General features: G+C 33.1%; 2 protein-coding genes across 4 annotated transcripts in view; one reads left to right on the top strand and one right to left on the bottom strand.

Annotated features, from left to right (window-relative positions):
* Positions 1–16,277, top strand: part of LOC136969559 (uncharacterized) — a 122,915-nt gene that overhangs the window by 60,631 nt on the left and 46,007 nt on the right. The gene's annotated exons all lie outside the window — the stretch shown is intronic.
* The window catches only part of LOC136969550 (kinesin-like protein CG14535), a 30,654-nt gene continuing 26,487 nt past the window's right edge, over positions 12,111–16,277 (bottom strand). For all 3 annotated transcript variants that reach the window (XM_067263760.1, XM_067263762.1, XM_067263761.1), the window contains 3 exons: positions 15,676–15,838; positions 12,980–15,422; positions 12,111–12,907 (listed from right to left, as the gene is read on the bottom strand). In XM_067263760.1, the coding sequence (XP_067119861.1) occupies positions 12,705–12,907; positions 12,980–15,422; positions 15,676–15,838 (2,809 nt within the window). In that variant the 3' untranslated portion in view covers positions 12,111–12,704. The remainder of the gene's footprint in view (positions 12,908–12,979; positions 15,423–15,675; positions 15,839–16,277) is intronic.

Raw genomic sequence — 16,277 nt, 5'->3', positions numbered from 1 at the left:
GTAATTTATTCTTATTTTAGGCCTAATTAAGCAAATTTCGAGACGATGCCAAGAAAGAATTTTAATTCTTATTCAACAATTTCTTTTGTCATTGTTTAAAAATCAACAATTCAAGTTTTATTAATAATCGTCTTTCACAAAGTCGAGTCCACAAAAAATGGAAAGAGGAAAAAATATCAAAGAAAGACAGAGTCGGCGCATCCCGTAAATAAAAAAAGAGTAAAGACAAAAGGGAATGAAGAAGACCAAGAAAGAAAAAGAGATGAAATTGCTGAACTATGTTCAGTAATTGAAATGGCAAGTTTCTTCGATTCTGCCGACGAAGGGACATCCTCCTCAAAGGAGAAGAACATCACTTCAGAAAAATATGATAATGGACCTAATGGGAGGTATTTTGCAACAAGCGGAAACAAGCTCGGAACTTATAAATCGGACGAAGAAGATAATACAAATTGCGAATACAGATGCATTAACCGCTTATTGGCCGAAGCTCATTTAATGAGGTTGCAGCGTTTGTCTGGAATTTCACGAAAAACCTCAGAATAATCATTCATTTGAGACACTCGAAATGCTGATTTACGAAATTTCTATAAATAAAACGATCTTTTTCCGATGAGAGATTTCGTTTCTGTGTCTTGATATTTAATTTAAATTGTTAACTTTTTGGGGTTTTTTCTCACTAATAGATTATAGAATACATAAAGATAGAAATGGTCGGGGGCGTAAGGATACATATTTCAACGAGCAATTATTTATTATAACAACGTCACAATTCAAGGCTGCAATTTTTAATCACATTTTTAATTTATTTCATTTAAAATTTATTCTCTCTACCTCAAATTATTAGTAGTGTCTTGCCCCTGTACGTCATAGTTTTTCTTTAACAATAAAGTCATGCCGGTCATCCATTAACTGCTTTTACGGGAAAAGATTTGAATTGAAATAACGTGACTTTCGGTTTGTTTGGAACGTTCGTATAGAGTTAATCGGGCCTCCTGCCCTACAGTTTCATATACACTCTCGAATTTCATTCATCTAACTCCGTATCACAGGTAAGGAAAGACAGACGGACGGACGACAGTAGGAATTTATAGGTCTTACAATTTCAGATTACTAGGACTACAGAAAATTTGGTCAGCTTTCGAAAGAGCTATTAAGCATATGCAGACTCCTAGATTGTTCGGTAGCTTGGTGTTTCTATTCTCTGTTGTAAATCTATGCGAAAAAAACCAGCAAAATGCCTATTGTGTAAGTCTAAAAGAATCCAACAAATTTTTTCGAAATTTAAGACTCTCACAGTAGTCATCGTGAACACTAAATATTTTAAATTTCATCGAAATCTGTTCATTGGTTGTGGAGATATTAAGAGTCAAATTTGGTATTTTATCTTGATCTAGTAATATTCTCTTTAATCCGAAAAATTGACGGTAGACTGCCTCACAGCTTAACAGGTTCGAACTCCTTTATTGCCTTTTTACAAATGCATTTCGGATCAATATTATTTTCTCTGACCCCTCTTCAGTGCTTAAATTCTTCATACACTCTGCAGCAGCACCTATAGAGTACCTGAAGCAGAGTATAGGCTATGCTATGCCAATGCCAAACGGTATTGACAAGTAATAAATAAATAAATATAGAGTAATAAACTATACAAAAACTAAACAACATCAATAATAAGATATATAAAAATAAGATAAAGTATGAAGCAGTTTAATCATATTAAGGACTTTTAGAAGTATCGCATTGCCTTTAATCTAATCGTTTCAGTGTTGAAATCAATATGTTTCTTCCAATCAATTAAATTATTTGAACTAAATCCCGATAATTTTTACACAACCTTTTATGTTTTGTAAAAAGAATTAAACATTGTTAGGAATTATTATATTGTAAAACAATTTTCCTTACGACATAATTAATTATTTTATTTCTGAAGTTTTTCTCAGAGCTACGGAGTTAGATGAATGAAATTCGAGAGTGTATATGAAACTGTAGGGCAGGAGGCCCGATTAACTCTATACGAACGTTCCAAACAAACCGAAAGTCACGTTATTTCAATTCAAATCTTTTCCCGTAAAAGCAGTTAATGGATGACCGGCATGACTTTATTGTTAAAGAAAAACTATGACGTACAGGGGCAAGACACTACTAATAATTTGAGATAGAGAGAATAAATTTTAAATGAAATAAATTAAAAATGTGATTAAAAATTGCAGCCTGGAATTGTGACGTTGTTATAATAAATAATTGCTCGTTGAAATATGTATCCTTACGCCCCCGACCATTTCTATCTTTATGTATTCTATAATCTATTAGTGAGAAAAAACCCCAAAAAGTTAACAATTTAAATTAAATATCAAGACACAGAAACGAAATCTCTCATCGGAAAAAGATCGTTTTATTTATAGAAATTTCGTAAATCAGCATTTCGAGTGTCTCAAATGAATGATTATTCTGAGGTTTTTCGTGAAATTCCAGACAAACGCTGCAACCTCATTGAATGAGCTTCGGCCAATAAGCGGTTAATGCATCTGTATTCGCAATTTGTATTATCTTCTTCGTCCGATTCATAAGTTCCGAGCTTGTTTCCGCTTGTTGCAAAATACCTCCCATTAGATCCATTATCATATTTTTCTGAAGTGATGTTCTTCTCCTTTGAGGAGGATGTCCCTTCGTCGGCAGAATGGAAGAAACTTGCCATTTCAATTAGTGAACATAGTTCAGCAATTTCATCTCTTTTTCTTTCTTGGTCTTCTTCATTCCCTTTTGTCTTTACTCTTTTTTTATTTACGGGATGCACCGACTCTGTCTTTCTTTTAATATTTTTTCCTCTTTCCATTTTTTGTGGACTCGACTTTGTGAAAGACGATTATTAATAAAACTTGAATTGTTGATTTTTAAACAATGACAAAAGAAATTGTTGAATAAGAATTAAAATTCTTTCTTGGCATCGTCTCGAAATTTGCTTAATTAGGCCTAAAATAAGAATAAATTACAAACGACATGAAACTAAAATTTATAATACAGTATATTAAAGTTGTTGCACGTACATTTATTTGGCTGAACGTTAGAGCATCTTTAAGAAGCATCATTGAAGGCACAAAGTAAAGCTCGAAACCTTTTTCTGTGACGATACTCGTTTTCCTGCTTCATCCAAAATTTTCTATAGCCTGTGTAATGTGCACTTTATTCACATTGCTTCCAGTATTCTTATGCCACAACTTTCAAAATTTTCCTTTTATTTAGCTTTTTTTTTTTGTTGAATTTTTTTATGAGATTAAAATAATTAGAGATAAACTAATAAGTTAATTATTTCAATACACACCATACTAAACACGCTACAATGCAATTATAAAATACTTAATTCTTTAAATTGAATTTCTTTAGACCTATTCCTCCGTGCGGGCATTAAGAAGGTAACCATCGTGGGTTTGGCTGGGCCTGTAATAGGAGTTGGAGAGTGATGAGGGACCGTGATCGATGTTTTCTACCAATCACCCATGCGAAATATTTACTAGTATCCCTACTGGAGATAGAAACTGTTCCTCAGAGAGGCAGCCTATCGTCCATTTAGGATGTTATACAAACACCTTTCTCGACATTAAAACCATGCTACTCTTAAACTTTATTAGACTTTTGCAAATCGACTGTTTAACAGATCTTATCTATTATAAAAACCACTCGCCAGACTTCACATTTTGGCATAATTTCTATCGTAAATCGCGTTTTAAAATCATAAATTTTTACTGTAAACTTTTGTTTTTTGAAAGATTTAACCTTTTTTAAATCAAAAATAAGCGAAATAATACAAGAAATACTTTATAAGTATTCGTTTTTTTTTAATCAATAATTACGCTTTGAATCATAATCTGTCGTAAAATTATGTATTAAAATTATTCAAATTAGATCAGAATATTGATCAGTTTCACAGAATAGATATAAAAAATTTTTTGAAAATTCTAAAAATCTTTTTGAAAAAGATTATATCAGCTTTTTTAAATTTCCATAATTCTGACAGTTCTACATTTTTTCCAAATATAGATATCGACTTTACTTTGAAATGAATCAGCGCACGATCAAAGTCTACTTTTGGACATCAAAGTCGATTATTCTAACTACGAACTCGTATAAATGCGTAGTGAATATTCTATTTTGATTTAGAAAATTCATTCGAAAAATAGAATAATTGTTTATTTTTTAATTAATTGATGAAATAAGGCAACGCAACACGTCAGCGAATCTGCTAATGGATTCCTCCCGGGAGAAATCTCTACCGGGAATTGACCCCTATTTATATGTTATATACGTGAAAATACGGGAAATTTGCTACTATTTAAAGGTATTACGTGAAATACGGTAAATTGGCTCCTGTTTACAGGTATTAAGCTTATAAAATACAGGAAAATTGGTCCCTAAATGAAGGTATAGGACACGTGAAAATACAGGAAATTGGTCTGTAGGTGATAATTATTAGGGTTTAGTTCCAACTGGGAGGACATTTTACAAGAAATTGGCCCCTATTTAAAGGCGTTAGACACGTGAAATAACCCAGAAAACACGCGGCCAGTCCGTTTGCCAGGCGCAAAACTGCGACCAACTACCATGTTCAGTGGTTTTATCCACCGGTGGGCGCGAAATAAAATAATTAGTCATGATAACTGAATATTCACGACTGACGTTTTCTTTCTTCGTATATAATTCTTAATTATTAAAGTTATATAAGAGACGCAATATAATAGCAAGAACAACAATGTAGTTAAAAATATATATAATAAATAATTGATGATCTCACGCTTATCACTGTAATTCCATTAGTTAAATCTATGCATAATTTAAATTGATGGTAATAATAATTATTATTATCGTTAAATTATTATTATGAATTTTATTTATAATAGAAAATTAACATCGGATATTTTGTATTAAATTAGAATTTACGATAATTATTTTATATTTATTGTATGTACATAATTATCAGTTTAAATTATACATAAGTTTAATAAATGGATTTTCACTGTTAAGCGTAACATTTAGCTGGTGTAATATATTAAATGATTTAATAATAATTAAATTAATTATATATTAAAATAATTAATAGGCCTATACCATTTATAAATATATTTATAATGATGTTGTTGTTGTTATTATATTATTAGAGTATTATTATTATTATTATCATCATCAGAACTTTATAAACATGAATAATTATTAGGCCCTATATTTAAAATTCAGTAAAATAATTGAATTTCTTCGTTCTATATATAAACTGTAATTTAAAGTTTATTATAATAAATATAAAATTTTAATTTAATATAATTTAATAGAAGCAAAAATTAGTTTACACTTCGATAGGAAATTTAATGTTTATTCTGCAAAATCTAATTATTCGGGCGATATTTATGAAATTATTATCTCATTTATTACATTTTTATAAAAATAAATTACTAAACGTAGGAAAAATTTACTTTTTAATATAATAAAAAGGGAGAAAAATTATTCTAACCTTTTGTATTAATCTTCAAACTCATTACTTTCCGGTCATTTTCGCTTAATTAATGTGTGATATTAAGACATTTATATGTATAAAAGTAACTTATTTTGATTAATATTTATAGTTTACTTAATATCTATATTTAAAAAACAAAGCTTTGTTGTATACTTTAATTAATTAGACTATTAATCTAGAGTAAAGAAAGTGAGCCAAATCTCTTGTCACTACTTCCCTATGTGATATTCTCAGCTTAAAAATCGCTCAATAATTCCATTAATTCAGCTATTCTCATAAAATTCTCCTTTCGTTATAAGTTTTGGAATTTTTACTAGTTTTTGGAGGGGGGAAAAATTATATTACGATTTACTTTACCGCGTTTAATTCGAGTTTCGGCCACCAGATGACGCCACAGATTACAATCGTACCCCAGTTTTTTTAATTACGCTTCTTAAAATAGTAATGCTTATAATTTTAAATTAAAGTGGTATTCAATTATCATCAAATTAGCGTATATTATAATATAAAAATATGTAAAAACCTATAACTTTTTAATTGATGACGAGAAAGAAATACTAATAGATAAGTTGTATCATAAACAATATGGCCATATTTACTGTAATCTGAATTGTTTTGTTACTTTAATAAGCTTAAATTTAATGTAATGAGACATAACTATGCATGCCATAAGACTCCTCCCAGTAACACGATTAAACTCTTTTGTGGCATTTTTTTTTTTCTACCTCTAATCTATTATCAGCTGGTTTTTTTATGGTACAGATTAATTATAAAAGCAAATTAAGGCTTTTTAAAGATTAAAAAAGCTGATAATATAACAGTGGGCGGTAGTGTTGTGGTAGTAGTGGCAACTTCCTACACAATACATTATTAAGTAGAAGGAATTGACAGCTTGTCGTGTTGCCAGTTATCACGTAGTCGAAACCAGTCACGTGATCTGACTATTCTAACCGCGTGGATCGGAGTTGGCAATGATTGATCATAAATCGGTAAATGTGGACAAAACTGTCGTAAACAGATCGAATTCAAAACTTTAAAAATTTTATTCTTCCTACCGCAGTTCAAGTTTGTAGAAGGTTGTAAAAGTATTGACGTTTTAACGGTCTCAAATTCGGGGAAAACTATATTTAATAGCTCCTGATAATGGAGTAGATGCATTAAAATGGCTGGGAAAAAGTATCGGAAGTTTCCCATTTTGTGGAGCGATGTATACGCATCTTCTTTGCTTTCCAAATGCTTATGTATATATATATATATATATATATATATATATAATATAATAAAAAAAACCGGATCTTTGGTATCCGAAAATAGACCTTTAAGTGACTTCTTCCAGCAAAGTCAATTGGCTGAATAGTTGATTTAAAGTTGGAAATGTTATCCTTGAGATAAAAACTTAAAATAAACAGTTGACCATATTTAATTCTCTCTACTGACTACCCCGGGCAGTTAACCCTATTTGTATAGGGGGAATTTTAGGGGTTTTTCGATTCTTAACTTCTCCATTACTTGTAAATTAGAACGAGAAAAAAAATGTTAATATCGTATTTAACACTTTAAAAATTTTCGTTAAGAAAGCCTATTTATATATTCTCACTTAACTAATTCTCAAACTTAATTAAATATAAGTTTTTAAACCATTGTAGAAACAGAATACGAACAATAAAAGTAAGAAACATTAATCTTCATAAACGTCAAATTTTAAATTCTAATTTTCTTGTACGCGTTAAAAAAAAGAAATTTCCTTTATAATAAAATTAATTAATAAACAATGACGAGAACAATCTGATTACAAAATGTGTAAACAAAACTATTTGCCATCGGATCGCCGCCTCGATTATTACAATAATCCCAGCTAAAACTGCGGTCACGCTCGTAGTTAGGATAACGTCAATCAGCCGCGATTAGTAAATTTCGTTAAGATGACGTCACACCGGTTGGCCATATGCTAATTTGTTGAGCTAATCGAATACGAAATTCAAAAAAAAAAAAAAAAAAATTTCTCCGCCATTCTAGAATAAGCACAACAAAAATGAGGCAATTTTATGCGAGAAAATTGACGTTTACACTGCGATATTGTACGCGATTTCTTCGGCAATGTTTGCGAAAAGTGGACTTTTTTTTATCGTCATTACTTTTACGGGAGTAGATCGCACGTAAACATTGGCAATATTGCGTAGAAAATTTTTTCTCCCCTCTTCTTAAAATGTCACCGAGACATATTTGTTGAGATATGAACGGGAGAAAGGCGCGAGTTTGAGCGTGACGATATCGCTAGTTTAATTAGAAAATTAAGATAAATTCATGATGAATTGCACTATTTTACACATCATCACTAATTACCGATTTGTAATTATGTTAGCGTATGAGTTAATAAATTCCGCCAATGACGTTAAGAATTCCACTTTATATACTTGTAATGGCGGGTTGGTATTTAGTGTAGTAATTTATTAATTAATTGGCATGAATTTTTTTTTTTTTTTTAAATTTACAAAAGACATGGAAAGGAAAAAAAACGTAAAAATTCACACCTTTTTTTAAAATGAGTTTTAAAAAATTTTCCAGCGATAAAATCATTAGTAAATTTGAGAATGACGTCAAGAAAATCACGCTTGTGAGGTCAGTTACATATTACCACACGTTCATTAATTCTTTTTCTCGTTTTTTACAATAGTTAAATTGGTTAGCGCACGTTATTAAGAGCTACATCGTTTCCTTTATAGATTAAAAATAGCGGGAAAAAACGTAATAATATTTTTTATATTAATTATAAAAGTAATAGAAAATTTTTAAACTTAATTGACGTCAGAAGCGCTTCTCCAACTTTTTATAACTTTTATTTTTTCCTTTTTTTTTTTTTTTTGTTAGTTGATGCGACGTCAATTAACGCGCGATCAACAATATAAATATACGTAGACGCTTTGCTAATTGCCTGGACAATTTTTTTTTTTTAATTGTTTGATTGGAGCGATGTAAAATCATTAAACTAAACAGAAGTATTAGTGAAATAAATCTAACTAGTTACAAGCGGACACAATGTTTTCTCACATAGTCACAAGAGGCGGTGATTAATCTATTATCGTATCAAATATTCAACGTGTATATGTCCACATGCTACTAGTTACAATTACTGTAATGAGGAACACCTCCCATTATCTCTGTCTCATTTAATGGACAATTCTCCCTTTGCTCATCTCTCCGACAACTAATTTGTTCCACGAATAGTTAGATGATTCGGCGGCAGATGGCGCGGATTTTAAAATCCCATTTAAAAAAATAATAATAATAAATAAATATCTTTTAAAAGCATCTTTAAACTAAAAATAAATACTTTTTATGGCGTAAGCTTGTGTTTTTTATTCAAAACGACACGAAAAGAGTCCGTTTTCTGTCAAAATCGAATCGTTTGTGTTGTGTTCCCTTCTGGGAGTATTGACTTACTTAAATCCCGTCCGTCAGTTGCGTAGCACTTATAAAGAAACACTCGGAAGCGTTGATAAGATTTGTAAGACTTACACGAGAAATAAAATAAAAGAATCAATAAAAAATAGAGTAAAAAAGAAAAAAATATATATATTTTTTTATTTTCAAAAGCTCATACACGTTTTTTTTAACGCTAGGGGCGCCTTTCGAATTATAAATTACTGACGTCATCTTAATTGAACACAATTAAAGCATAATCAAGTTTTAACGTCGTTAAATTGTCTCATCATCATTTTTCTAACCGAAACGATTTTCTTGACAATAAATCCAGATAATTATCTTAAACGGGACTACTTTAAACGCTAAAATAATGGTTTGGCTGATTTTTGAAACATTTGAAACGCCATTAATCTAAATTACAGGCAAAAATTATAACAATTTTATTTTAAAAAAATGGCTAATAATGTATGAAGTGCGACGGATTGTACACCTGTTTCGGTAACAAAACTCTTCGGGCCATGGAAATACAGAAAAGAAATCGGGATTTAGATTGAATGAGTATTCTGTTGAATGATCTTAACACGAGTAAAGGTTTACTGACAGAGATAAAGCTGCGGATCCACGGACAATGGTTTGTGGAGTGAGAGTATTAATGAACCCTCTTGTTCTCCTATCCTTCTAGTATCATTAATCATTAACTTTGTATAGTTAGCTTACGCATTTGATAACCACATCACGTTTAAATCACAGATTTTTGAGACACTTTTTTTCTTCTTCTCGGCCCCTTTAAAGATGAGTCACTTACCGATAAGACTTAATAATTAATTACTAAGTTTATAACATTAAATGATTAGTTATGTCGCCTTTTTTTTCCTTTCGTTATTTCGTATTGGCTGCTGGTTATTCGGTTTAATTTATATGTCAAGTTTACTAGAGATGTCCTCTTTGTTGGCTCAAGTCATTAAAACCGTGAGTCATGAATGTTGACGTTAGATGTATGCTTTCGAGTTTTATCTCGGTATAGTTTTCTGATGATAAGAATCCCTGTTTAAGTATTAGTTTAAAGTTGAAAAATCGCATTTTTGTCAACGTGTTCTAGAGCGATTAATCCATCTCGGGGCGGTAATCATGCATTTTTAACATTGTTTAAGGGAATTTTGATGATTTTAAACATATTGCAATCCATTTTTTCCACGTTTTGACTCGGCTTTCAAAGTCAAATTTCGGTTTAATTAATATCAAAGAAATATCCATTCTGAAGGGTTCTGTTTTATCGCAGCAGAAAGTGTAATAAGATTATTACGGACTGTTTACAGTTAGAACCGTTAGAAGGACAAGTTGTAATCAAATCTTAGAGAAAACGGTTCGGAAGGAAATCTGATTACAGACTTTCACACTCTTCCGATTAGATCGATGAAGACAGATCTTTACACGTTTCAATAACTGCCGGATCCCTTTTGCCACCCCCTGTAAACATTGTTACCATAGCAGCATCACCTTAACAATAGAAACGAGCGAAAATTAAGTATGTAAATAGTTTACACAATCAGAAAATTTTAGTTGGAAAATCTCTTCCATTATTGCACGAAGTCGGAATAAAGAGATGCAATTTAATCAACAGCTGCTTTCGAATTTCTGTATGATTTCGAAATTTTCCATTTTAAAATTCTGAATTTTGTATATGTATATATATATACGCGTATGTATAAATAAATTCTATTGTAAATAGAAAGAAAATAAAAAAAAGGGGAAGAAGATTCTCGTGACCAAATGTCAACTAGATTTAGCGTGATGTGTGACATCACACCTACCTACTGTACTTCTTCAACGGAAGAAGAATTTCATTGAATTATTCATCGTCGAAGGACGACTGGGAAAACATAAAATTAATCTTAGCCTTTTGGGAATGGTCCAACCGACCGAGTTGTATGGCAAAAACAACATTGGTTCATCTTTGCTTCGGGGCACCGGCTTGTTGATCTATTTTAAGTGTTAGGGGATAGGAAATTTCGGGGAGCTTTGATGAAAATCCCTTCCATTTCTAACTAACCATGATCCCATCCCTCAATATAATTATCATATATCTAACCGAGCTTCAAACAAAAACGCATAAAATTAACCGCGACACGTTCTTTCAATTATATCAGCGTTTCGATTAATTGTTTCGATCGCGGCTTTATTCAGCACGCTTTAAATCGCTAGGAAATCACGGTTTTCTCCATTTTCCGATAGAATGAAAGATAAAATAAATATTTACTCAATCGGAAAAGCTAAAATTACACTTTACATATCGGAGTTATAATCATAAAACTCGTAACACCAACTATAATATGGGGTGGACGGTAGTGACAAGCTAACTATAAACGTCATATTGGGAAGTTATACGACTGAAATGGTTACAAGTTATCGTTAATTTTAACGACGTTTGCCAGCGTATACAATTCCCAGCGGTCATGCGATATCGTCTAGAACTTCTAGTTTAAATTCTCCACTCGATTTTCTTTACGTTAACCGTAATGCCTTAAACAACCCATAATTAGGTCTATATTAATAATATCGTGGCATATCCCCTTCTTATTATTTCCCAGCTCGAGCTAGGTAACAAATTTGTTACTATAGTAACGATACACAACATTACAAAAACTTCTAAGGATGATGAATCTGAAAATCCCCACCGGAGCAAACAATGAATTTCATATGCTGTGTTTGTGATCACATGACACTTTTTCTATGTTTATGAGGTAGTTAGTGGTGACAGCATTTAGTTACTTCTTTAATACTAATCAAACACTTCATCTACTTTAATGTATGTTTTATTTGGATGAGTGATAGTTTCGGTTGTGTCTGTAATCAATAAAGCTGGAGTTGGACCAGAATCATTACAGCATTCTACTAAGACAGCACTTTGAATTTCATGCATGTTTGGAGATTATAATTGCGATTAATTCTTATCCTTTATTAGTCAGGATATGCTGTACTAAATGGAAATAAAGCCGATGTACAAATAACTCGACAATCCTTGATTTATTACCAAATATTTTCGGATATTTTCCTCCCTCTCCCGCATATTATCTAAACAATCCAGCTTAATAACTTCAATTTTAAGTTGCTAAATTACGATTCCAGTTCGGTATGGCAAAGAATATTTTCTCGAATTATTGATTAAATGAACAACAAGAAAACATTAAAGATTAATGAGTTTATTAGTTTATAAAGATCTGTAGTTGCCTCCATAAAATAATGGATTTAATAGTCCATCAAATGGAGAAAATAAAATTTAGATAAAAATTGATTTCTCCCCTTTCTCTTCGTGGTTATAGTTATTGCACAATCGAAGCGATTTGTGCTATAAATGAAGAATCGAATCTTTAATTTTATTATTATTACTCTTGTGTTTTCTTCTTAAATTGAAGATTAATAATAAAAGGAAAGAATGGATGATGAGGAAAAGGTAATTTGCTTATAAAACTATTCGCGCGTTGTACACAGTTCTATACAGGAATGTGAAAGCTGAATCGAATGAAGGCCACATTTTGTCGAAGTAAAGTTCACAATTTACATTTGTCTTGGTAAAAAAAATCAACGGAATAAATATTAGAAAATTCGACGAAAATTATTTACATAAAAAATTCTACATAGGAATCCGAAGAGTAATAATCTTCGATGATACAAATAAACGACTTGATTGTCTACAGTTTCTAGATGTATAACGTTTTTATCTTTCTTTTATAATGGAAAAACTTGGCACTTGTTTTGGACAGAACCGTGGAGATACGGGTCAATAGAAGTCTAGAAACTTGCAACACAGGAATCCTGCACAACAGGAGTCTTCCTCGTTCTTCCACACATTTCTATTATCCCATAACTTGTGCTGAGCATCGTGTTCTCCCGGTTGTTGTTCGACTAAACAAGGATGTTGATTGATGCTCGTGGATGATGTCAGATGCCTCGACGATGCAGATCGATTACGCTTATTCGAATCTGAAAAATTAAGAAAAATTACTTTTCTAAGTTTAAAAAAAGAAATGTTATTTTTGTAACCACGTCTTCTACCTTGAGACTTTTTCTTTCCCGTTTTCCTCCCATCTTTCTTTCCAGTCCCCCTTGCAGACTCCTGACTGGAAGAAGAAAGTGGAGTGCCTTCGCTGTCTCGAGGCATACTTTCGTAACCGCTGCTAGTTCCGGAGAACTGCTGCACTTTTCCACATTTCCCGAGTAATTCTTTGGTCTCCCTAATGTCTGTGCTTGTCAGGCTGCTATCGCTGCCGTGTCCACTGCTGGAGTTGCGTAATACCCAGGATTTAGTATAAGGTGATGGATATCCGCTGGTTATTGTATCACTGTCACTTCCCTGACCTCTAGCCGGTGATGAGTTTCCTCTGCACACTTCGTTATTTCTATACGCTCTCTTCTTACTACTTTTCTCTTTACGACCTTTGACCCCTAGGAATTTTGACAGCTTGGACGGTTTGGATTTTGGCGTTTCCGGCACTTCGACGAAAGTCTGTTCGTTTTTTTTACCTTCGGAATTTAATTCGGAACTTATATTGGTTGCAGAATGATGCTTGTTTAGATGAGGATCGGAAGAACCATCCGGTTGCCTGAGAACCGTAATATCTTGTCTCGGTTTGTTTTCCCTTTCGGATAAATTCCTAACCGTGCTGATTTTTGATGTTTGTTTACCGATGGCTGCATCCTGTGCATCGTACGTCGTCGTCTCTTCCTTTTTAATATTATCTCTGGCCAGGCATACCAGAGGTGGCACGATCTGAGTGGGTTTTGCGTGAAAGGCGTGGTCTACAGACAGCGATACTCTCTGAAGTTTATTATAGTACGAATTTAGCTTGAGTCCATTTCCGCTATGGATACTCCAGGGTAACTTTTTGGCATCCAACTGAGCGGGTTCGCTACATATGCTATTCATATCTGGATCGTAATGTCTCAGAAGTTGAGACATTGCCAGTTGGGCCAGGTGAGCGGGAAGGCTACAAGTTTTACTGACCCGATTGGAAGTAGTCCATAATGGTCCCTCGTCCATGTCTAGATATTCACGATAATCAGCTAAGGCCTTTAATTTCTCGGCTAACAGATGATTGTGCACTTGACTGGTTTGATCGGTCTTCTGGAAGAGTCGACCTTGTAACAGAGCCCACGTCACGCCAGGACTAGCATCGGGAACACTAACCGTTTCTAAATCGACACTGACGGAACAGGAGTCTGTAAACGAAGAGGCTAAATTAAGATCTTCCTCACTTAATATATGCAGCGGATGATCGCTTCCGTCCGAACTCTCCACCTCCAAATCCCCCATTAACTCTTCTTTAACCGTCCACAGAGAAGCTAAAATGTCGTCTTCTGTCACCTGCAAGCAACAGTCTTGAGTAGAAATGGGTTCCTCGTATTGAACCTGATCTCCCACTAATTGATTATCGTCAATGTCGTCGTCTTCGTCGTCGTCGTCGTCGTTATCTAAATCGTCGACATCGGCGGAAGTGCTGGAGTTGTCATCGCCATAAGCATTTTTATTTTGAAATTCATGAACTTCGGGAATTGCGCTGATATTTTGCAGAGAATTGCAGATTCCGGCGCAGCTCTCTTCGCTGAGCAAATCGAAATGCTTAGTAAATTCCCTCTTATTGGCTTCGCTTTCGGATTCGCTAGAAATCTCATCCTCTTGGTCTAAATAGTTAACAGCAACCGAATCCTGCTGTTCTACGGACGTATTTGGAACGTATTTTTCCAAAATTCCATTGAGGAGATTCACAGCCGGTGGACAATCAACCCATACTTCTTGTAGGTTTTCCTGAGGATTTCTGGAATGTTCTTCGATCCATTTTTGGATCATATCTTGTTTCTGGTCGTCCATATAACCGTAGATGGCCGGTCCGTCTACCCACTGTTCTTTTTGTAAATGGTGTAACGTTCGAGTATCGAATTTCGGTTTAGTAAATCTCGGTCCGTCGATCCACATTTCATCGCTTTGGCATTTTAACTCTTTGATTCCTTCTTGAATCTCTTGCTTGGATGTCGTCCAAAGATGATGTTTCAAATGGATCTTTTTCGGCAGATGAATAGCGGTAGGAGGTTTTTGAACGATATTAATGACACCGCCTAAAGGAACGTGTTTGTCGTCTGTCGATTTAACGCTGCGATTTTTCTCTTCTTTATTCAATCTGATGTTATGAGGGTTTTGAAGAACTACTCCACTTTGTCCGAAGATACGATCTTTTGCCAACTTAGCATTTTCGTTCTGTTTGTTGATTGGTGTATCGGTTTTATTCGTTTTCGGAAGGATTGGTAAAGCTGCGGGTGGTCCCTCGTTATCCGTAAGTTCTCGATCACTAAGTGGAACCCCACCAGAACCCACATATATAACAGTGTCACAAGACTGCTCGCTGCTAGACGTATAATCTGGATCGCTACTACCGGAACGAACACCTTCTTCGTGGACTCGAATACCCCTCTCTTCCATATCGGCCGTGTTCGAACTAAAATACTAAAGAAAATATGTGTGTTTAAGTTATAGATTTCTGTATTGATTGCTGCATGAAAATGATCATTTTATAAATTAAAAATCCGACTTTTATTTTCGCTTTAATTTAATCTAAACGAGTAAAAAACAAAATAAATGTAGCCCTTAAAATATTGATATCATAACTTATACATAACTAAATTAGCATTAAGTGCAGAATCGAATAGATCTAAATGCACTTTTTCTATCGGAAGATATAAAAAAGTTTTTTCTTTACTTTGAGCTTTTTCCTTCTCATTCGATGTATTCTGGCTGCAAGTTGGATTGTAGCCAAAGTTTCTGCATAATGTTGAGGTACTGCAGACACATGGGCTATCATAGCCGCTCTGCAAGTAAGGCTACCGAGAACTTCTCTTAAAACCTGGGTTAACTTGCTATCTCTGCAATAAATGAAAGTTTAATACTGAATTAGTCACATTAATTACACGTGTAATATTTATTACAAACAGATAAAATTTATCGTAGGTAATAAAATTAAACTCCAATAACCTTTTCTTAAGCATCTAAAGGCTTCTAGATGAATAATTCGACAGAAGTTTAGCTCTATTAGTATTAAAAGACATGCATTTATGCATTTTTTAATCTCTAACTTAAGAAAAAAAAAAAGGAATCGTCTCAATTGTGCAATTTAAATTCTAAAATGATAAAAATCCTACATTTTTTATACTGTAAAAAACGTATATATGAAGATAAACGACCTCATTTTCAATTGAAATCGAAAAATAAAGAATTCTAGAGTTGTGGCGATATATTTTATGAATTATGAGAAGCATCGGATCGGAGCCTTTGCAGATAAACAAATAAACTGAAACTAAATAA

The sequence above is a fragment of the Centruroides vittatus genome, unplaced genomic scaffold, assembly GCF_030686945.1.
Source record: "Centruroides vittatus isolate TY-2023 unplaced genomic scaffold, ASM3068694v2 contig_18, whole genome shotgun sequence".
Taxonomy (NCBI): domain Eukaryota; kingdom Metazoa; phylum Arthropoda; class Arachnida; order Scorpiones; family Buthidae; genus Centruroides; species Centruroides vittatus.
This window is presented reverse-complemented; position numbering and strand designations above follow the sequence as displayed.